Consider the following 23,591-nt stretch of genomic DNA (forward strand, 5'->3'; position numbering starts at 1 on the left):
TTTTTTTTTTCTTGTTGCCAATTTACCAATTCTAAATTTTAACGTAGTTGGGGGCAGGAGAAAATCCATTTTGTCCCCAGAGGCTTGTATTACAAACCTGATTCTGCTCTGCACCTACTTCTTTTCTTGTTAAGGGATGAATTCAATTGCACAAATCTAGCGTCTTTTATCTGTTAAACATGTCAGTTCAGGAATTTCACTTGGTTCTATAAAGATACACATCTACAATGGATGACCAATGCAAATACAACATTCAGCCAATTGGCCTCTGACCCCATTCAGTTCTCCTGTCTTCTGGCTTGCAAAACAACCCTTTTTGGGAGGAAAGTGAATCAAAGTTAATTCTTGGTTTGAATGATCATCGGCTGTTTTCTTCTGAGGCTTAAATGTAACCTCATTTTTTTTGGTGTCAAAGCACGTAGTGCATAAACATCATAGGAGACCAAACACTGAAAGTTTCCTTGAGGTGTCAGAAATCTGCACCTTTTGCTTAAAGTTAACATCTGTCTAGGTAAATTTCATTTCTGGTTCTATTATTTCCTCAGTTTGTCCCGGTTAATGAAGGCAATTCTAAACACAATAATTGTGCCTGGATATTTGAGGCAGTGTGTGGTCTCCTACTAAAGTTGTCAGTTTACAATTTTTCTGTCTAGTTTGCTAGTTCCTGTATGCAAAAGAAGAATGTACATGTTAATTTTATCTGAAGCCTGTGCACGTAGCAATTTTTATAATGTATATCTAAAGATGAAGCACCAAGTTTTATGAGACCAGCGTTTCTTGTTAAAGCCCCACCCACCCTATTCTACTTGAGATTGACCCTTCAATTGAATAAAGAACAAAGAGTTCTGTAGTTAAAACATTTCACTGCAGGGACGCCTGGGTGGCTCAGTTGGCTAAGCATTAATCAGACTTTTCATTTGTGCTCAGGTCACGTGCTCAGGCTCCATGCTTCCTGGAGCCCCGGATCAGCTTCATGCTGATAGCGTGGGATTCTCTCTCTCCCTCTCTGTCTGCCCCTCCCCCACTCTCTCTCAATATAAATAAATAAACTTACAAAAAACTCACACAATATGTCACTGCATGTTGCATCTTGCCTTTAGTGAATGGGAAAGTGGAGACACAGATGATCTGAATTACGGGGTGTGATATTTCCTCATTTTTTTCTTTGAGAATGGGAAACATTTTAAAATAGTACACGTCATCTCCATAGTCTAAATTTAGGTGTAAGAATTTAGGCTTCTATACATGGACTTCTTCATAAAACCATGGCAATATTTATTAATTTGTGGAGTTTAATGTTCTGCACAGTATAAACCAGACTGCTTTTGAGGGATAAAGACATGGACGTGACCTCTGAATCTTAGAGCAGAAACTTCTTGTGGGCAATTGGCTGTATGTCCCGAGAACTCAGAGAAGAGTTGGGCTGCGTATAAATCTGTGAGTCATCCGCATTTATGATAAGGGAAGCTGTAGCCGTGGAATAGATTCTCCTGTGAGAATTTGGAGTCATAAGAAGGGCCTGACATTGAGCCCCGTGCAGATTAGCTTAATGTTGGTTGGAGTGCATCTGCAAATAACACTGGGAAGCCATGTCCTGAGGGGTAGGAAGGACACGGGAATGTTTCGTTTTATGGAAGCCAAGGGAAAAGCATGCTTCAGAGGAAGGGAGGAATTATCAGGTGCTTCTGATAGGTCAAGTATGATGTGGGCTGAAATACCTGTTGACTTCAGTAATAGGAGTCATTGGTGATATCAGGATTTAAGCGGCTTTTGTGGGACAGCTAAGGGAGAAAACAGGCGTGGTTGAGCCATGCAGGAGAGATGAGGACAAAGCAGACCTCAGGTGTGTCGATGTCTCTGAGGAGTTGAACTAAGAAGGGGTAGGATGTAAGATGGAAGTTTGAGAGTGATGTGAGGTCACGGGAGCCCTTTATTGTGGGACAGAGTCACACGTAATGACTGTGAATGAGAAGCAGTTGAGCAATAGGGAGTCAGTCAACAAGAGGGAAAAGAAAGAGGATTAATAAAGAAAGAGGATTAATAAACGGTAACAGCAACAGTATTTATTGAGTGCTTACCACATCCAGGGCACTGGTAAACCCTTGACATGTAGTCTCACATTTAATTCTTAGAAAAATGCCACGTAGTGGGCACCATCATTTTCTCTAGGCGAGAGAGGGGTAAGTGAGACCTAGAGATGTCGACTAATACACTCAGCGTCCTCCAGCCAGTAAGTGACGGACTAACTTATCAACTTAAGGACTGAACTTGGCCGCCATCCCAGCTCAGCACCCTGGACTGGAATTTAGGCGTTCCAGGCTGCATTTGAATGCCTACCTAAAGATTCTTCCGATTATACCGTAAGAAAGGCCACTTTGAAACTGTCCGAAAGTTCCAACAGTTTTATTTCGACGATTTTAGCTAGTGGCCTGAGTCCAAAAAAAGAAAAGCCTTTGTTGAGAAAGTGTGTGAGTGTATATAAAACCTTGTGCCTCCAAATATCAACTGTATGAATTGAAGGTGACTTTTGCCCAAAGAACTCCGGAAGTGATTGGCTGAGACAAAAATCAAGTCTCGGGGAGTTTTTTCCCACACTTTGAGAAGGGCAGGAAAAGGATGGCATGCGAAGTCGCAACACAAGTGAGTGATAGGAAAACAGGCAGCTTCCCTGTCGATTCTGACTGGCTCTGTTTCCTGAAATAATGTGAATTCTGTTCTCTTGCTCTTACTAGGACATAATGACTACATGTGCCCAGCTACCAACCAGTGCACGATCGATAAGAACAGGAGGAAAAGTTGTCAGGCCTGCCGGCTCCGGAAGTGCTATGAAGTAGGCATGATGAAAGGCGGTAGGTACCTGCCAGCCAGGGTGCTTGCCTGCCAGGGGAGTGCATGCCTGTCGCCCAGCACTGGCTGTTTCTTTTCTTTTCTTTTCTTTTCTTTTCTTTTTTTTTCTTTTCTTTTCTTTTCTTTTCTTTTCTTTTCTTTTCTTTTCCTTTCTTTTCTTTTCTTTTCTTTCTTTTCTTTTCTTAAAAAAGTTTAAATGTGTATTTATTTACTTAGAGACTGAGCACAAGCCGGGGAGGAGCAGAAAGAAAGAGAGATAGAAGCCCAAGCAGACTCCACGCTATCAGCGCACGTCCCCATGGGGGGCTCGAACTCACGAGCCATGAGATCAGGACCCGCCCCGAGATTAAGAGTCGGATGCCTAACTGGCTGTGTCACGCAGGCACCCCTGGCTGTTTCTGTCCCAACAACCGTGGCAGTGGAGTGTTCTCCCTGCTAATTAGTTGTTTCCTAGTTCTATTTTTCATTGCAACAGAAGTCTTTTTTATGACATGCTTTTTTTTTTTTTTTTGTAAAAAAAATAGAAAGTGACTGGAACTGGAGATTCTAAAATGCCATTTTGTGTTTTACGTTTTACATGTAAATACTTACATTTTAAGTCAGAGGGGTGTGGGAGGTGGCGGTGGAAGGAAAGGAAGCCTGCTCAGGGAATTATGCTAGAAGTATTTTCCAGTGATTGTTTATATTGCTAACGTTAGAAAACGGTGTCTGAGAATAGGTCTTCCCTAAACTGAGACTTGTCAATGTGAAAGCTAGATAGCTAATGTATAATCTTCCAATCTCTTAACATCCCTCAGGGAATTTAAGTTTCAATCAAAAGATAGCTTCCTCCTTCAGAAATTGACTCAACCAGCAACTGCTATAACCTTAGCACCTGGCATGGTACTGGGAGCAGCACCTCAGGAATGAATCCTGAGCGCTAACAAATCATGTGGCACTCAGGATTGGTGCCTGTGTGCTTGTGTCTTTGTGGCAATGGCTGTGTGTGTGTGTGTGTGTGTGTATTTGTGGGTTTCTGTCCCCTCTTGTATCCAGTCTTCCAGTTTTGTTTTATGGGAATCCAGTGTCTGGTTTTGGGGGTATCAGGTGCTCCATTGATGTGGTTGCCTGATTGATCTTGTCTTCTTGGGGATCCAGCCTTGAGGAACACAGATGCTAGTCTTGGGTAGCCTTCAAGGTACCGAGAGAGAACAAATAAAAAATGTGTAATTAAAGTCATGGCGTATTCAGTGTTTTAGGAGGATACAAAGGGGGAGAGGGGCCTATGATGTGGTTGCCTGCTGTTGTAGGGGAAAAGCTTTCTGAAGGAGACAAGATTCGGGATGGGTTAAGGAGAACAGAGTTACAGTGAAAAAGAATAGAGATTGTGCAGAGAGAGGGTGGCTAACCTTTAGCTCATTAACACTTGGATGAAGGAGGAAGCAGGAGAAAGACCAAGAACTTGGTGGGTAGGAATCTTACCGTCGAAGATTCCTGAGTTCCATGGTCACAAACAAGGCTGCCAGGTTGGGATTTTAAATACAGCATTTGGAATAAAGTCTTTTGATGAACAGATGAAATGTTGAATTTATGCATTGTATGAGCTGTGACTGTATGTCTTGAATGTCTGACAAAGCAGTTTTAATTCAAAGGGTAATTAATTCTAAGAATTTAACAGCCACATTCTGAAAGTGACACTTTGAGTCACAAATGGATTAAATATTTAAGGAACTCATCTTTCTTTGTACCATTAGAGAATTAGTCAGGCTTAATAAAAAGCTTCTTAATGTAACTTGATAAGTGACAGGAATATAGCATCTACATGTAAAAAGTTTAATTTGAACCAGTAGAGTCCAAATTTAATGTGCTCTCTTGACAACGCCAGGTAGATTAAGCCCAGCCTCTTCCTTTCTCTCTGAAAGCTGCAGTAATCAATTTGTGAATATTTCCAAAGCATGTTTTCCCTTGAGAGTACCCATGCATTGACCCCGCTTCATAAAAACAATTCTGTCTTTCCTAATTTATATCCAGATACGATCTGGCTGCATAAACATAAATTATGTGTGCTCATTTGTAGTCTGACAAAAATCTTTTTTTTTTTTTAAATTAATTATTTATTTATTTATTTATTTATTTTTTTTCAACGTTTATTTATTTTTGGGACAGAGAGAGACAGAGCATGAACGGGGGAGGGGCAGAGAGAGAGGGAGACACAGAATCGGAAACAGGCTCCAGGCTCTGAGCCATCAGCCCAGAGCCCGACGCGGGGCTCGAACTCACGGACCGCGAGATCGTGACCTGGCTGAAGTCGGACGCTTAACCGACTGCGCCACCCAGGCGCCCCAGTAGTCTGACAAAAATCTTAATATGCAAAGACATAATAAAAGTCTTCCCACCGTCTTCAGATCCAACTCTAGATAATCTGACTGCACCTTGCTAGTCTGCATGTGCATGCATATACTCGTACATGTGTATTTATGACCGAAATCTGTATCTGTGTTAGTTTGCTGCTGTATTAGTTTGGTTGGCCTGCCTTAACAAAGTCTATAGCCAGGGGGTGGGAGGGTGGGGGGGGGCGCGGTTTAAACAACAAAATTAATTTTCTCACAATTCTGGAGGCTAAAAGTCCAAGAAGAAGGTGCTGGAAAATTCAGTTTCTGGTAAGACCTCTCTCCCAGGCTTTCTGATAGTTGCCTTCTCACTGTGTCCTTTTCTCTGTGGGCACAGACATGGGGGAAGCATTCTGTGGTATTGTCTCTCTTCTTATAAGGGTGTCCGTCCTACTGGGTTAGGACCCCACCTTTATGGCCTTATTTAATCTTTGAGTACTTCCATAAAGGCCTTATTTCAAATACAGTCGCATTGCAGGTTGTGACTTCAACATACGAATTTTTGTGGGAAATAATATATATTTATAAATATATGCCATTTTAAATATATATAATATTTATATATATGACATTATTTATATCTGATCTGTAACAGCTGCTCTATCAAAATACTATAGACCTGATGGCTTAAACAACAGAAATGTATTTTCTCACAGTTCTGGAGGCTGAGAAGGCCAAGGTGAGGGTGTCAGAGGTTTAGTCTCATCTGAGGGTTTTCTCCTTGGCTTGAAGATGGCCACCTTCCCACCTGTGTCCTCTCATGGCCTTTTCTCTGTATTCACACGTCCCTGGTGTTTTCCCTTCTTCTTATAAGGACACCAGCCTATTGGATTAGACCTATCTATATGACCCTATGTAATCTTTATTATCTCTTTAAAGACTCTGTGTCCAAATACAGTCACATTCTAAGGTACTGGGGTTGGGGCTTCAACATAAACTTGAGGGGGGACGGGAAACAAAACTCAGTACTTAATATCTCAGAGGGATTTTTCAGTGGTTATTCAGTATCTGTCTACATATAATAAAAACATGTGTCTTTCTGGCAGTTTGTATACATATGTAAGTTTTATGCCAAGCTTTTAAGTTATAAAATTATAGGCTGTGCAAACATTCCACTTTAATTATATGTGTAAAGTGTTTACCTTTATAGCAATGTAATTTATTGTATTTTCCACAACATGGAATACCACACACATAACCTCATGACACCTTGTATAACAACTCCCCAAATCCTACTGAAGACTTAATTTACAACTGGAAGTACAATTATAACTATAAAATTTGAAATTACTTGTAAAAACAGCTGTGACTAAATAAATCTTTACAACATTTCCTACTGGTTTCATAAGAATCCAGCTTCTTAACCAGATTTGACACCAATTAGAATATTGAATTTCTACATATGACATAAAATAATTAGTTTCAGATAAAAGAGAGAGAGCCCTACACCTACCCCCTATTTTTTTTAGCAAGACTGAAAAAATGTACTGAAATGTTCTAAAGATCTGAAAGAGTACATGATTTATCTACATGAGGAAATTATTTGAATTCCTTACGATGCCTACTTTACCCTGAAAATCCCGACATCATTATTAGATTTGGTTCTGAGCCAAGGTAGTTCAGTAATGTGCAGGATTGAAAAAATTTTTTAAAATGTTTATTTATTTACTTTTGACAGACAGAGAAAGAGCACAAGTGGGGGAGGAACAGAGAGAGAGAGAGAGGGAGACACAGAATCTGAAGCAGGCTCCAGGCTCTGAGTTGTCAGCGCAGAGCCTGATGCGGGGTTCGAACTCACAAACTGTAAGACCGTGACCTGAGCTGAAATCGGATGCTTAACCTACTGAGCCACCCAGATGTCCCAAGATGCAGGATTTAAGATGTGCTTTAGGGGATGCATTTCCCCATCTTTGTGCACATGCCAGTCTCTCTGCCTCAGTTGCATTTTCCTCCTCACCTGGGCCCCTCCCCTTCAACCTTAGAAGGCAGATTAAAGGTCTTTTCTTCAGGGAGGCCTTCCCTGTTGCCTCATGCTGGGTTAGTTCCCGGTGTTCAACTTTGATAGCAAATAGCTCTTCTCTAGTTACTGTAATGATTGTTAGCTATTCAACAACTGGCCATAAACTCCATGATGGCAGGGACTCTCTCTCTGTCCTGTTTACTGAGCTAGGACATGGCAAGTCACAGAATAAGTGTTCGAGATGGATGACTCAATTCACTTAAATAGTTACTTGTTGAGAGCTTCTTTAAAATTTTTTTTTTTTTCAATTTAAATTTTAGTTAGCATGCAGTGCAATATTGGTTTCAGGAGTAGAATTCAGTGATTCATCACTTACATACAAGTAGAGTTTCTTATGCGTCAGCTATTATGGAGACAGCAAACATAAATAAGACCCAGTCCCTTCCACCAGTGTCCTGTCTTTTCGGTACAAATAGGACATTTGCATATGAAGTGGCAAAAAAGCCAGAAGACAAGTTGAGATTGGGTTGGAAGCTGACGATGAGAATGGTCAGTGGAAGTTCAAAGCTTTAGCCAACCTCTCCTGGGTTAGTCCAACCCAGCATATTACTCAGACCACCTGACTCCCAAGGGGTACAATTGTTATCAAATAATCTGCTATTCTAGTTTGTTTTGTGGAACGAGGGGAGGCTTCAGAGATGGATTTCCTGGTACTGCTGTTCTTCAGACTTGCTGAGCAATCCTGGGATAGTCACTTTGATGAGCTTCATTATCCTCAGATGTAAAATAAAAATAATTTCTACTTAGCAAGTTTGTTACAAAAATTGCAATTCATAACATATGAAAGTACTTTATAAATTTAAAGTACCACACAAGTGTTAGCTATTATATCTTTTCTTTTCTCTCTCTCTCTCTCTCTTTCTCTTTTGTTGTTGTTGGAAAAAAGAGAATGGCAGTTTCATCACTTGTCATGGGAAATAAATATCTAATTCCTTTGCGGGGAATAAAAACCTGGCTCAGCCACATCTGCCTTTTCTTTTTTTTTTTTTTTTTTTCGTTTTGGAGTCACACATTGGATAGAGCTTCATGTGGAGTGAGATTTGTTGTGTTTTTCCTTTGGTGATGTCAGAGATTTATTACACAAACCCGTTAAAATTCTTTTCTCACAATAGACTCAAAATGTGTTGGTGGTAAGGTTTTCATTTTCCACGTTGAAAAAGGAAAAGAGGAAATTGGCACACAGAAATTAATTGATGGAGGAAATTAATTGGTAGACATGCACTGCCGATTCTGGTTGTTTCCTTGTAACATCTTACAAAGAGATTCGAAGGGGAGTGGGAGATACAGGCTTTCACTTATGGAATGAATAGGTCACGGAATAAAAGGCACAGCATAGGGAATAGAGTCAGTGATATTTTAATACCGATGTATGGTGACAGATGGTAGGTATATTTGTGGTGAGTGTAGCATAATGTATAAACTTGTCACATCACTTTGTTGTGCACCTGAAATTAATGTAACATTGTGTGTCAGCTGTACTTAAAAAAAAGAAGAAATTTGAAATAAAGTAATAGTGACTAGTCTTTATTTTGATAACGATGTTATAGTTTGATTTTGAGAACTATTCCAAGACAATAAATAAATTAAATAAGTTGTTGCAATTTAGAAGTGAAAAGATACTAATAATATACATGGGGAGATACCTGTTGTATGTCCAAAATAACTCAAAAGCCCAATGAAGACTTGGAAAATAAAATATTTCCTTGTTGCCTCAGGTTAATATTTCTCATCATGAGTTACTATAATTCGTTGTCTTGAAGGGATAAGCTCCCACTCCAGGAAATTAGGTTTCCCTTAATCCTACATTGGCTATCTTTTACCAAGAGTAATTGACTGACTATTAATATGAATGATGGTAGAACCCAATCAATGAATTGAGAATGTAAATGTGAGGTTCTTTCTTGGGATTGTCCAGTAATTCTTGTGAGAATTGTAACTGCGTGTGAATTGAGGATTTTACAGAAGGCAGGGTTAGGGCTTCCTGTTTAGGGTCTGATTTAAGAAAAATGTTAAAGAAAATCTAGCTGCTCTTGACCAAAGAGATTCTGCACGTTTTAAGCAACGGATACATATTTAAGCACCTATATATTTATATTTTAAGTACCTTTATATTTATGCTATTAAAATATTATTTTACTAAGGCATATCATGAATATTTAATTTATTCAAGATTTCCCCCATATGATCATTTTTCATTTACAGACAAAGCAATATACTGAATTAAGTCCTTGAATCTATATAGGACCTTAAAGATTACAAATTCAGTGCTTTGCAACACTTAAAGCAATCAAATGTTTCTACCAGCCGTAGCAGATTCTCAGTCTATAAGACAGATGAACGCTGATTTGGCATAGACTCTCTTCCCTCAGTTTGGTGTTCCTGAGAGACCTTCTAGGAACCCCAGGGCGCGAAAAAACACAGTTTTGCAAACCATGGATCTAATCTAACTCCTTCATCTTCTAGGTAAGAAACCTGAGGCTAGAAAGATTAAGTGACTTGATCAAAGTCTCAGAACTACCTAGCAGAAGAATTGAGCCTAGAATTCTAGATTCAGAGTTCTTTCTTTTTTCCAGCACACCTGTTTACAGTAAGTACTCCATGCTGCCGCTCACATTTAACATGAAAAATAATTGACTAAAACTATGGGTGGCATATCACTAAGTTAAGGTACACAAACACACGCACATACTCCAGACAGAAGAAATCCAGAGTAAAAGAACCCACCTTGTTCTATTCTTCTAGAGAACATGGTGATACTAAGACTTCAGTGATCTGTTGACCTGGGGAGCTAAGGTCATTGGGCCTGCCAAGTTCATAGCTAACTTATGAATAGCTGCCTCTTTCTGCTCTAGCAGTGGTGGAAGCAATGGCAGCAGTAGGGGATGTGGAGGGTGTCGGGACTAACTCTGAATTTAGAGAAAAGAGGAGGTGGGTAATGACAACATTGGAATCCATTAGTTTAGCATGAATGGGGAAAAGGAGATGACAAGTTGTTCTATCCAAACACTGGTAAAAATGAAGCGATGTCCTGATACATTGTGCTCTCAGCTGCCTAATAGGGGTGGAGGCAGGTCAGCATCTGTGGCTATTTAGTTCAGTTGGGTGAAATGTGATGGCAGGTAGCCCAGCACTGCCACGCCTGTAAGAACCATGCTGCCTTCAGATCTCTTGATGGAGACAGAACAGCTTCCTTACAGATTTGGCAGAGTATGATGGGATCAGCTCACTTTGAAGATGGATGCCCTACTGACTACACCAACCCAGACTGCTTGTGTCAGGGTTACCAACGACTTTCATGTTTCTAGATCCAACACACGGTTCTCAGTACTCATCTTGACGAGTTAGCAGCTTTTGTCACAGTAGATAATCCTCTCCTTAATCTACTTTCTTTACTTGGCTTCCAGAACCATATACTCTTTTAGTTTTCTTCCTTTCCCAGTGGTCACTCGTTTATAGGTCTTTGTGTGTTTCTCATCATCTTTTCTGACCTCTTAATATTGGAGTGGCCCAGGGTTTATTTAGTCCAGGGACCTCTTCTGTTCTCTGTCTCAACTCCTTTTTGGTATCATCTAGTCCCAGGGCTTTAAGGAGGGCACTTGTCGGGATGAGCACTGAGTGTTATATGTCAGTGATGAATTACTGAATTCTACTCCTGAAACCATTATTACACTAGATGTTAACTGACTTGGATTTAAGTACAGTTTAAAAAAAGAAAAAAAAATACCATTTATATGCTGACGACTCCTAAATTTATACTTCCAACCCTAAATGCAACTGCTCATGTGACTTCCTCATTTGGGTATCTAATAAACATCTCCCAACTCCATTTGGTCAAACTCGAATCCCTTATATATCCCCTCGAATATGCTTTATCTTCAATCTTTCCCGTCTTAGCTAATAACTTCATCTTTTGAATGGCTTATGCCAAAACATTTGGGTCATCCTTGACTCTTCTGTTTTCCTCATACCTCACATTCAGGAAGCTACGGTGGCTTTACCTTCAGATACTCTCAGAATCTGACCACTTCTCACCACTTTCATTGTCATGCTGTTCTAAACCACCATCGTCTTTCTCCTACTTTATCGCGAAGCACTACCCGCTTTTTCCCTTGCTTCCCTATGGTCTGTTCCCCCTGCAGACACATTAAAAGTGGAAATCAAATCAGACCACTTCTCTTCTCAAAACCTTGCACGGGTTTCTGTTCACTCAGCCGATGTCATTACAGTGGCCTGAAGTCCCTTGTCACCTATTTCCTCCCTACGTTTGCCTCTTTCACCTCTGTTCCTGTCACTGTGTCTCTTGCTCATTCTCCTTGAGCTCTGGGGGCACCCTTAACACCAGACACACTCTATTTTGGACCATTTACTCTGACTCTTCCCTTTCCCTGGAATGCCATTCCCCTGGAGACCTGTGTGCAGAACTCCTTCACCTCCCCCCAGTTCTTTGCTCCATTATCATTTTGTCAGTGAGGCATGCCCTGACCATTCTATTTAGTAGAACAGTTTACTTGCCCACACATTCTGCAGTAGTCTTACCTCCCTACGCCCCCAGCCTACTCCACTCCTTTGTTTTTCCATTGTATTTCCACCTGGTAATATACCATAAGATTAATTTTAGATTATGTTTATTGTTTGATGTCTGTCTCTCTTACTAGAAAGTAAGCTCCGGATGGGTGTTTACGAACAAATAAAACACATTGGTGTATTTGGTCTACTGGTATATTACAAGCACATCGATCAGTGACTGCATATACTAGGCAGCCAATAAATAGCTGTAGCATGCATGAATTACTAGAATGAATGAATGAACTGAAAGTACATGATCACTGTAGAACTCTGAATAGATTGAAAGATGGAGGTTTTTTTTTTTTTTTTTTTTTTTTAATTAAGGGAAACTATCTGCTGGGAACCTAAAACCTGCAGTATAGTAGTTAGCTTCTACTGTATCACAGAACCTCGCCTCAAAATCTCAATGGCAAACACAACAAGCATCTATTACATAGCAGGGAGGTCCACTGGGCAACTGCTGGGTGCACTCATATGTCTGGCTCTTTTGGCTCCAGTGGCTGGGATGAACTCAGTTTTGCTTGGCATGTCTCTCCTCCCCGGGCAGGCTCGTGCAGGCATATCCTCATGGTGATGACAGAGGCCCAAAGGAGAACATCCCCACATCACAAGCCTGTTTCAAGCCTTTGCTTGCATTATCTGCTGATACCCAATAGGCCAAAACAAGTCAAATGGCTGAGTCCTTAAGGCTTGCAGGGGTTGAAAAATTAGGGCCATGTTTGTAATTCATCACAATCAGAAATAGGACCTTTTCAGATTTTGGACTGAAAAATAACTATAGCGTCCTAAAACCTCAGACGTGGCGGGGGGCGGGGGGTGACCACTGGGTTTATTTCCCCTTCCTCACTCAGTGTGGGAATGCTGCATGTCACATTCCTGACAGCTTATGTTGGAGCACTGCAAACAACAGGTATTCCATTTTCATGCCTCCCTTAGATACAGGGCGAGTGGACACCGTGAGTGAGAAAAACCCCGAAGCAGATGTGAGCCAGTACTCCTGGAAGTATATGGGCTCGTTTCAGATAGGCTAGATTTCACTAATTTATTCAGATGTGGGTTTAGGGTCTGCCCGTGAATGCGACAACTGCTCACGAATGCGGTTTAAAAAGCAGTTAAAGGTAAGGCTATTTAGTATTTCGGTAGGAGTTTCTTGCCTGTTATAAAATCGACCAAAGACCGTCGACAATCCTATTTAATTTTTATTTAAGTTATAGTTAGAATGCCATTTTAATTTTTTTTTCTCCTGAAGTAATTTGATTGCTTATTTAGAGGTCAGTTTAGTTCTTACAGGATGGCAAGAGGGATCTTTATTTACTTTTCTAAGAATGACCTGGAAAGTTAGAGGGAATGCTGACAGGCTTTTGAGGCCAGGCAGAAATTTCAGGACGTCTCTGTCTTGTTCCTATAACTTGCTCTTGCAAAAGTAAATTGGCCTTGGAATGATGTAGAGACCCTTTCTTGAGGATAGAACTTATAAAACGTAGAATTTGGGGGACAGCAAATTGTATGAATGAATTGCTGCTCTTAAATTCTATAAAGCAAAGGCTTCATGAATTTTCATGTGTTTACTTTTAGTTTCAGTGATGGTGATGAGGATAATGAATGGTGCTTAGAGCTGAGAAGAACTAAAGTCACCTGGCCCCAGCTTGTTTGTTTTCCCCTTGGTTTCCAGCTTATTGTTCATGTCCAACTCACGCAGCTAGTTAACTGCTCAGACAAGAAGAGGTCAAGACTCATGACTCGTAGTTCAGTGCTCTTTTCGTTGCACCTCACTGCCTTGCTGAACTGTAGCTATTTAGATCATTGTGAAAGATACACACATGCAAAAGTAAAATATTAACGTCAGATAGACCACCATTATGACTTAGGAATGATTGCTGTGGACACAAAATACTACTTTTCAACAAGAACGTTAATCAACACATTTGGCTTAGTTGCACAGCTAATGTACCGTAATAAATTTATATGGTGATGGATATTCTTTAAAGAGTTACTTAATATTTAATTACTTAATATTGCTTAATATTTAATGCAATTTTAAAAAGGACATTTTCTCCTTCAGGCCACAGGTTTCCAGTATTTTCCAATAACAATTTCAATATTTGTTGCAAAGTCTCTTTGTTTTCCTTTTTATATAAAAAAGGGCAACTCTGCTAGGTAGAAGGAGGCCTGGCTAAGGATCAAGTGTGTGAGCTGGTTCTTCTGAGGACCCTTGGACAGGTCACTTCATTTTTCTGGACTCAGTTCTCACTTTTGAAAAATTAATGAGCTCAGGACTCAGTGGTCTCTAAAGTATCTTTCAAATCTTAAATTTTATGATGTACAATCTAAGTTCAGATTAATACTGAAGAGGTCAGAATCGAAAGGCAAAGATAGTGTATTTGCATTTCTGGATATGAGGAACGACCTCAGCAGCCATCATATTCATATTTCAAACTAAATTTGCAGAGCAACTAGCGATAGGAAAAACCCGTTGGAATGGCCAGAGCGATTCTCTTCAGTAATGAGTATACAAAGAGAATCTCTCCTGAGTGGGGAGTGTCACAAAAATCCGTGTGTTGCTGCCATCATGATGGTCAAACTATACAATGTGGCTATGATGTCACTACCAATTATATAGCCACATAAATGAAAGAATTCAAGAACTAAGTTTGTTGGGGTAGGTCTTCAATATAAGTACGCTCTTTTCTGTTATTAGAGATGTAATAGTTATGCCTAAGATGTGAGTCCCAAGAACCGGTGAAACTTTCTAGTTTCTGCCTCGTGGGACAAAGGAAAAGGCTAGATGGTGACTTCTGAGAAGTTCCTGATTAAGTATCACACAAGGTAGTCTGGTGATGTTTGCTTGAAAACGTATCCAGTAAGTGTGAACCAACACACCTGTGGTCAGACTTCTGCGACATCTTTGCCAGCCCTGAGAGACCCTAAGGTAAAGTGTGGAGTTGTGTATAAAGAAAAGTCTGGTTACACCTCGAGGCAACGTGCGGTTTAGTTTAAACTTGACTTGAGCAAATAAAAGTTGGCGAGAAGCACACAGAATTATACTTAGGTGTTTATATCTTTAGAAGCTTACTTTAAAAGACTGGCTATGATTGCATTTATTTTTAATAACTTTTAGGCAGTTTTATTTAGAACGTTTTACATAACAAATGCCAAGTCAATCCAAACTTCTTAGCCTAAATCATTTACAGGTAACCTTTACTGAGCATTTACTATGTGAAGGTCTTGGAGACACAAGGGTAAAATGTGGTCCCTGACCACAAAGTCCAGTTCATCTAAAGGTGGAAAGAAACCATTAACATCCCCTCAAGAGACCTAGGATTGGAGTGGGCCTAAAAATTCCTGCTGTCTTAGCTCACCCACCAGTTTGGACACTACTGATGTTAATGCACCCAGGAATCGAGCAAGCTCAAGTGTGCTAGCTGGCCCATTGTATTTACTTTCAAGTTCTGGCTGATGTTCCAGGAAATATGTCGTATTGCCAAGTTACATCCTGCCCACCCTAGATTTATTTCTTTTTCTTTGTGGGTCTCAGTCTCATAGAAAACATGCTTCTGTGAAAACACCAACTACCCCATCAGGCTATTCTGAGAATCGAATGCATAAGTTATCTTTTGATAATTATGAATTGGCAGATGTTAGGTATTATAATTTATGTATGGTGTAGCATTTTGGTCTTCAGCTTTTGAAATCTGTCTAGAGATGTGTGATCTTGAGCAAGATACTTAAGCCCTCGGAACCCCAGGTCCTTTATTTTGTCAAATGAGGATAATAATAATTGCTAATAAGGTTGTGCAGGAATGAAGGTATAGCTTTCAGTATTGTATTTGGCTTTTATCCAACCAGAAAGTTGCTCACAACAGGTAATAAAGAGCACACACAATTTTTGCCGTATGTACCTAATCTAATGTCCAAATAAAATGCAATTCCACTAGATTATCATCATCATCTCAGTCCATCAAGAATTATTAAGTAATTAGTTATTAAGCATGTAGCTCAAAGTAATCAGTAATATGTAGGATGTAGTGTCTAGCCCTAAGGAATCTACAATTTGCCTGTTGCCTACCCTGGCATTCAAACTTCTCCACCCGCTAAATCTCACCTATTTTTTCATGCTTCTTTCCTACTCTCCTAAGAAATTTTTGCCTGCAGCAACTGGGTTTCCTAAGAAACTTTTGGCTGCTCATTGACCACAGAACGTACCTTGTCCCTTTATGCCTCCCTTCAATCTCAAGTTGGTTATTAATACTTTATTTATTAGTAATAAATTTTCCTGTTTACTAAAGTCCATCTCTTTAACTCATTTAGGACTCCTTGGAAATCATCCCCTTTTCCCTCTGAATACTTAATAATATTTTTTCTCTGTGCTAATCAGAGGGTCAGTTGGGCTGCTGTTAGAGCCCCTGTGTTAATCCAGGCAGTGAACTTTTTGATCCCTGACAGCCTGAAGACAAGACGGGCACATTGGCGTGGAGTCAATTCCAACTGCAAGAGAGCAGTTTCCACCGTCTTGGCACTTGACTCCTGCTTGACCTCAGCTCTGTTGATTTTAGCATACACTGCAACATCTGTCCTCTGCCTCACCTCCATTTCGCAGCTTTGACATGACCCCATCTCCACAGAAGCTTTGATTTTTGACTTCTAGCTTATTTATCTGACTGCTCATTTTCTCTCATTGGTAGAGTTGATGGTGCACAGACTGTGCTTTACTTACCCATAGAGATGCCAACCACCTAGCTCTAGGGTCAGCATTGTCACCAAGTCTTCTCTGCTGCCTGGCCTCTTGAGTGGCAGAGTGCCCTGCCAGTCATTTTCCGGACCTTTGTGCTATTCCACCAGCATCCAGCCAACTGCCTGGTGCTGCATATAATCTATCTTTATTTACTGAACACTTGCTGCACCTTCTGAATGCCAGTGGCTGAGCCAAGCTAACAACTTGGCATTGTATTTTAAAAATATGTTTATCTCCTATCTTTCCAATGAGATTTAATTTCTATCAGGACAGTCATTTGCTTGTTTTATTCTCTGCACAGTGATGTTTTTGTGAATATTTGTTACTGATGGTGAGTTTAATGATAACAGAAAAAAGGAGAAGAGGTGGCTTATTTTAGGGTTTAGCTGAACAATTCCCTTGGACTAAGTCTGTTCTTTTTTTTTTTTTTTTAATTTTTTTTTTCAACGTTTATTTATTTTTGGGACAGAGAGAGACAGAGCATGAACGGGGGAGAGGCAGAGAGAGAGGGAGACACAGAATCGGAAACAGGCTCCAGGCTCTGAGCCATCAGCCCAGAGCCCGACGCGGGGCTCGAACTCACGGACCGCGAGATCGTGACCTGGCTGAAGTCGGACGCTTAACCGACTGCGCCACCCAGGTGCCCCAAGTCTGTTCTTCAGATCATATAAGCATGACTAAATTCACACCACTACTATAATTCCCTCTCTCTCTCTCTCTCTCTCTCTCTCTCTCTCTCTCTCTCTCATCCCCCTCTCTTCTTGCATATGCATAGACTGGTGGAAAACTTATTATGCAGTTTTGAACATGAAAAGTAATAACGCCAAGTAATACAACTATCATAAAGAATAAATAAAATTATACATGTAGTCAAAGAAAAGCTCTTTTTTTTTTTTGGTTTATTTATTTTGAGAGAGACAGAGACAGCCCAATTGAGGGAGGGGCAGAGAGAGAGGGAGAGAGAATCCCAAGCAGGCTCCACGTTGCCAGCACAGAGCCTGATGTGGGGCTTGAACCCAGGAAATCACAAGATCATGACCTCAGCTGAAACCAAGAGTCGGACACTTAACCGACTGAGCCACCTGGGCGCACCAAAAAAAAAGCTCATTTTAAGAGAATAAAAAATCCATTTCCAGAACTATTAAGTTAAAATAAAATTTCCATATCATTGAATTACATTAATAATATTCAGAACCACAGAAAAGCTAAACTGGTTTGTTGATGGCTGAAACTCTTTATAGGTATTTGTTTTGAGAAGTTCTAGGTAGAGCGTCTTTATTATTGAATGTCAACTTCTGTCTTTCCCTTTTGGCCTAATTCTTATGTTTATTATATTGTTTTGTAGAGGATTCAAAAATATGCCTGTTATGCTGTATGTGGGGTTTCCTATAAAATATTAGTTGCGGTGTGGCTGTTCCATCATGCATTTTCCAGATACTATTTCTTGCAAGCAGATATTAGCTCAATTTTTTCTAGTGTATTCACACACATTTTGATTCTCCCTCTCTCAATATGGTTTTAATTCATTACATGAAAGTTTTTTTAAAAAAATAGTTTCAATAATTTTTAATAACTGATTTTGGAATAACCATATTTGCTCCAATGCCGCGATTCCCCAGGTATTCAGTGGGGTCCTTCCCCAAATTCAATGTTGTACATGTGGAATTGATTCACTTCACATAGAATTTTTTTTCTTTTTTTACCCCCAAGGAAATGTGGCTTTCTAGCTTGTAGCAGTGGTAATGGGTCAGAAAAAATTCCCATCCATATCTGTTATATATTCATAAGGAAATGTCTGATACAAGGACAGAGAACAAAACTAAACAAAACAAATAGCAGAACAAACCCTAGCAAGATAAATTTTAAAAATACTGAGAATATTTAAAAACGAAAATACTCCAACAAAGCACTCGGGTCCAATTAATGAATGCTGAAATAGGAAAAGGCAGGGTTGGCTGGAGGAAAGCCACCTAGGGCACAGCCATGAGACAGCATCTGGAGGGGCGGTGGATGAAATGATGCTACTTTGAAAGACAGAAGGGGAACAAAGGAAGTAAGGTCTCACAAGGGAATTGTGCTCAGAATGTGCTCAGGATGCTAGAAGCAATAAGAACAGAGGAGGACGTGAAATGCAAAGTGGGTGCGCATAACTGAGCCACACAAGGAGCTGCTGATAATTCAGGCAGAACAGGTGGAAGTAATGATAGGAAAAAGCAGGTTTGAACTTCAAATAATTGGACGATATAGGAAAAGACATCAAGGCATATTAAATAAAATATTCCTCGTAGCTAAAGACTTGGTTTGGGGCATAATCCTCAAAACCAGACTGCTGTCCCATCAAAAAAAAAAAAAAAAAAAAAAAAAAAAGACAGAGAAACTTTTGTGTTCGAAGCAAGATGTGAAACTGTTCCAAGAGTTTACTTCTCCGTATCTGAGGCATCTAAGGATTTAAAGAAGAAATAGAGAAATCAAGAAAGATTCCTGAGCACCATGAGTGTAGCTTATAGGCAGGCTAACTTTTCTATATGAAAGCAGAAAGATATTAGCTGAAGACTTATACAGTGTAAAATTGAATGACTAAAGATTTTGTGAAAATTTAAATCATGCTTCGCTGTTAGGTCCCACACACACATCTGAAAAGATGGTGGAAGACAGATGTAAGACATTTTAAATGGTAACAGATTAATTAACAAGTTGATGTTAGAAGGTAAAATAAATGATTACATTAGATGCCATTTTTAAAAGATTTATAGGAGATTGAGACCTATAAGACATTTAAAAAGCTTTTTACACAGATGGTGAAACAGTTTGAGAATAAACCCAAACAATGAACTCTGTATCCTACCCTTGAATGACAGAATTCATTTAGTCAAGTGAGGAAATTGAAGCACATTTTGTTTAAGATGGCTGTTTTTTAAGAAACTGTATCAGTTAAGATTAATAATGATTTAAGAAAGAAACAGTTGAAAATCCAGTAAAGGAAATAAAAAATACATAATTTTTAAAAATTATCATTAAAAATCTTTAAAAAATCATTAAAAATCATTAAAAACCATTAAAAATAAATTGAAAGTGAATTTTATCTAGGACTCATAAATATTTTTAAAATTAAGTGAAACTGGATTAGGCAAGTGTTAAAAATAATGAAGTAGATTTAAAAAAAAAGTCCCTTAAATTGACACCTATAAACAGCTCTGAATTTTAATGTCCAAATACAATAGCAACAAAACGCCAGCAAGGAAAATGTACAGAAACACTGGGTTGTCTTTTCTTATCGATTCTTCAGAGTTCTTTGTATATTCTGGATTCTAATTTTTTATTTATTTTGTGTCTTGCAAATGTATTCACCTAGTATGTAGCTTGTCTTTGTTTTGTTTATTGTGTCATCTATTTCATAGAATTTTAATTTTAATTTTTAAGGTATGAAATTTATCATACTGTTTCTTTATAGTTTGTGCTTTGAATTCTGTTTAATAAATCCTTCCCTGTCTGAACACTATACAGTTATTTATCTATGTTCTGTTTTAAAACTATTCAAGTATTTTTGTCACATTTTGTTACTTATTCCAGCTGAAAGAGAATTTTGTTTATGATATGAGGTAGGGATATAAATTTTTTTTCCATCTGGATAACCAGATTATTTCAGAGCTATTAATTAAATAATATTCTTTTCTCATTGATCTATAAAGTATCTCCATTATCTATGAAGTTCCTGTGTATGAGAATCTGATTCTGAGCTCTCTTTGCTGTTTTTTTCCCCTCTATTTGTTTATGCCTTCACTAAAACCAGTTTCAATTTCCATAACTTTGTAATTACTTTGACTTTATAATCCTTCTTAGAAAGGACTTTGTTCTTCTTCAAAATTATTTTGGCTATTCATGGCTATTTTTGCTTCCAGTGGAATTTTTAAATTAACTTTTAATGAAATTGAATTGAATTTATAAATTAATTTAGGGACTATTGACATCTTTGTGATATTTAGTCTTCCCAGCCATTGACATTATAAAGCTATTAATTTGGGTTTTTTTAAATGGCCTTCAGTAATATTGTAAAATTTCCTCCAAAAGCCCTTCCATAGTAAAAAAAATATTCCTACGTATCTCATTTTATTAATAGTTTTAAGACATACCTTTTAAAAAATTCTATTATCTTATTTCAGATATGTAATTTATTTCTTAAAAATTATAAATTTGGGGTTATATTGCCTATTTGTTTCAATGTATTCACATGCTATTCAATATTCTTCAAAATGAGATTTTTAGGGTGGCTGTATTACTATTCCGGTATAGACATAGCATACTTTATTTAACTATTTTTTTAAATTATTGGTATTTATATTGCTTCTAACTTTCATGATTTTCTTTCCTATTTTAGTATATGTGCTGCTGAAGCAAGCACCTAATTTTCAAGATTTTAAAAAAATGTTTATTTATTTATTTATTTATTTATTTATTTATTTATTTGATGTATTTATTTATTTATTTATTTAGCACTGTGGAGGGGCAGAGAAAGAGGGAGAGAGAATCCTAAGCAGGCTCTGCACTGTCAGCACAGAGCCCAACATGGGGCTCGATCTCACAAACCATGAGATCATGACCTGAGCTGAAATCAAGAGTCAGACGCTTAACCAACTGAGCCACCCAGGCACCCCTAACTGTCATGATTTTAAACAAGACTATGAACAGCTTTCTTGTTAAATCTTGGGACACCATAGTAATTATTTATTTAGGATTCATTTCTAGAACTTGAATTGCTGAGTCAAAATGTATACACTTTTGATGTATGTTGCCAAAATGAGGAAAGTGAATTACAAATAGTATTTAAGCCTTTTAATTTATATAGGTTTGTACTGAGCAATAAAGAAAATAGTGAATAAATGAATGCATAAATGATTCTGGAAGGATAGACAAGAAAGGGGTAGCAACAGTTAGTCCCAGGTAAGGGAATTATGTATGGTTTTTATTTTCCACTTTTTATTTCTCTGCATATTTTGTATTTTCAACAGTGTGCATGAATTATTTATGAATAAAATAAAAAAAAGCTTTGATATTCTTATGTAGATTTAGTGGGAAAACATCTCTCCATTTTTTTTCATTTTTAAGGAATTTTATTCATGGTAATTCTTTTTCTTTTTATGTCTCTTCTGCTCTTTTGGGAGTGAGATTGACCAGCTATCTTGCTGTAACAACTGTGTACATTCTTATTATTGTATCTAGCTGATAAATTTCACAACTGTAAATATCTTCTTCCTCATTTGGTACTTAATTATATTTTAGGTGAGCTCAGAAATACCATTGAACGAGTTCATTCAACTCATCTCCATAATGTTGATATATGAGTATCAAATCTCTGGTGTTTGGGGTATTAATAAGATGCTTGTTGGTCATATTTGTGTTTGTGATGATGGAAGGCAGCTGTCATTGCAAATGGCAAGGACACATGAAAGCCACTAACTGCATACCTTGCCCCCTCCTTGCTTAAAACTAAAGCACCAATGACTAGTGGAGATACTTCATGAAGCTGTGGACAAATAAATTAACTCCTCCATTCCTTATCAGCATGTTTTCAATCCCTCTTGAAGGCAAGTGGGACAAAGCTAAGTGAGGAACAAAGAGCTTTCACGAACAATGAAAGCTTTCTGAACAATGGAGAAAAAAATTGTTTTGAAACAATGACTTATGCCCCATTCTTTTATATGAATGTGTTTTCTTAAGGCAATGACTGGTGAAGAGTTGGATGGTTTTATGTTTAAAGTAATTTTTTTTCTCAGCAAGACACCCCACTGTCATCAGGTCTCTCTTCAGAGGGATTTTGTAACTGATACCTGGTAGCTTATTCTGATTGCTTGCCCCACATCTACTCAGAGGACACACTGTTCCAAAAAATCGCCAAGTTGAAATATTTTTATTTGGGCAACTTCTGCAATCAAGGTAATTCACTTTATCTTCAGAGGATAAAATGGAAAAGGGCAACCCAATCTCTGTGACCTTAAACTTCTCTTGAAACTTAGAAGAGTGTTAGCTCAGCCTGTGAGAGCTTGGTGCTAATGACACCAAGGTCATGGGTTCTATTCCATATAGGGCACTGAAAGTCAAAGCAAAAGCCTCATCACATTGGCACAGGATCCCTGGGGTATGTGCTAGCCATTTGCTGTGGGGCAAAGAGGCGTGGGAATTTTAGTGAATTTTGTCATAATTTAGGAATTCTCCAACTTGAAACTAGTTATGGGACCAAGGAAGAGGGCCAACGGAGTCGGGATGAGAGGCCTCCTTGTACCTTGGGCCAGAGAACAGGGGAAGAAGAGAAAAGTTACATGAGCTTCACGAAGTCAGTGTCAGTCCAAGGCACTGCATTCGATGGGTATAGCAAAGAAAACACTGGGTTCAGCTACTAGGGAGGTTTGCAGATGGAGTCACTGTATAAGCCAGTGTCAGGATATCTGTCTACAGGGGCAGGACACCCACCAGCAGGCAAGAGTTCTAGGAATGGAGACCATTTCTGGAAGGCATGTGGGCAAGTGCCATAAGTAGTTCCCTAGCTACCACTGGGTTCGGGGCCGAAAAGCTTGGGCGAAGCATAGCCTCTGGGCCAACTGAGCTGTTAGGGAGTGGTGTGGGTGAGGAGTGGGAGATGTTTAGGTGAGCTCAGAAATATCATTGAATGAGTTCATTCAACGCATCATCATAATGTTGAGATATCAGTATCAGATCCCTGGTGTTCGGGGTATTAATATGCTTATTGGTCATGTTTGTGTTTTTGATGATGGAAGGCAGCTTTTGCCCAGGCCTTGGGTGTGGATGTGGACTGTTTGCTGTCTCTGTCTGGGAGCATGATTTAATTATACACTTCACCAGACGGACAGGTAGGAATTCTGACATATTGTCTTTCTCTGCATTGGCTGGCTTTTGGACAGGGAGGGAATGAACTGGAGGTGGAGACCACAAGCCAATCCAGCAGGAAGGTGCTATGAACATGGAAACATGGACGATAAGAGAGGGGGTAGAGAAGGTGTGGTGACCAGTTATCGTTATTGCGAAAACTAGGCGGAGACGATAT

At 39.0% G+C, this 23,591-nt stretch overlaps 1 protein-coding gene across 4 annotated transcripts in view; it reads left to right on the forward strand.

Moving 5' to 3' along the window:
• Window positions 1–23,591, forward strand: part of ESR1 (estrogen receptor 1) — a 390,751-nt gene that overhangs the window by 188,518 nt on the left and 178,642 nt on the right. For all 4 annotated transcript variants that reach the window (XM_045500070.1, XM_045500071.1, XM_045500072.1 and 1 more), the window contains exon 4: window positions 2,733–2,849. In XM_045500070.1, the coding sequence (XP_045356026.1) occupies window positions 2,733–2,849 (117 nt within the window). The remainder of the gene's footprint in view (window positions 1–2,732; window positions 2,850–23,591) is intronic.

Source organism: Leopardus geoffroyi, chromosome B2 (assembly GCF_018350155.1).
Source record: "Leopardus geoffroyi isolate Oge1 chromosome B2, O.geoffroyi_Oge1_pat1.0, whole genome shotgun sequence".
Taxonomy (NCBI): domain Eukaryota; kingdom Metazoa; phylum Chordata; class Mammalia; order Carnivora; family Felidae; genus Leopardus; species Leopardus geoffroyi.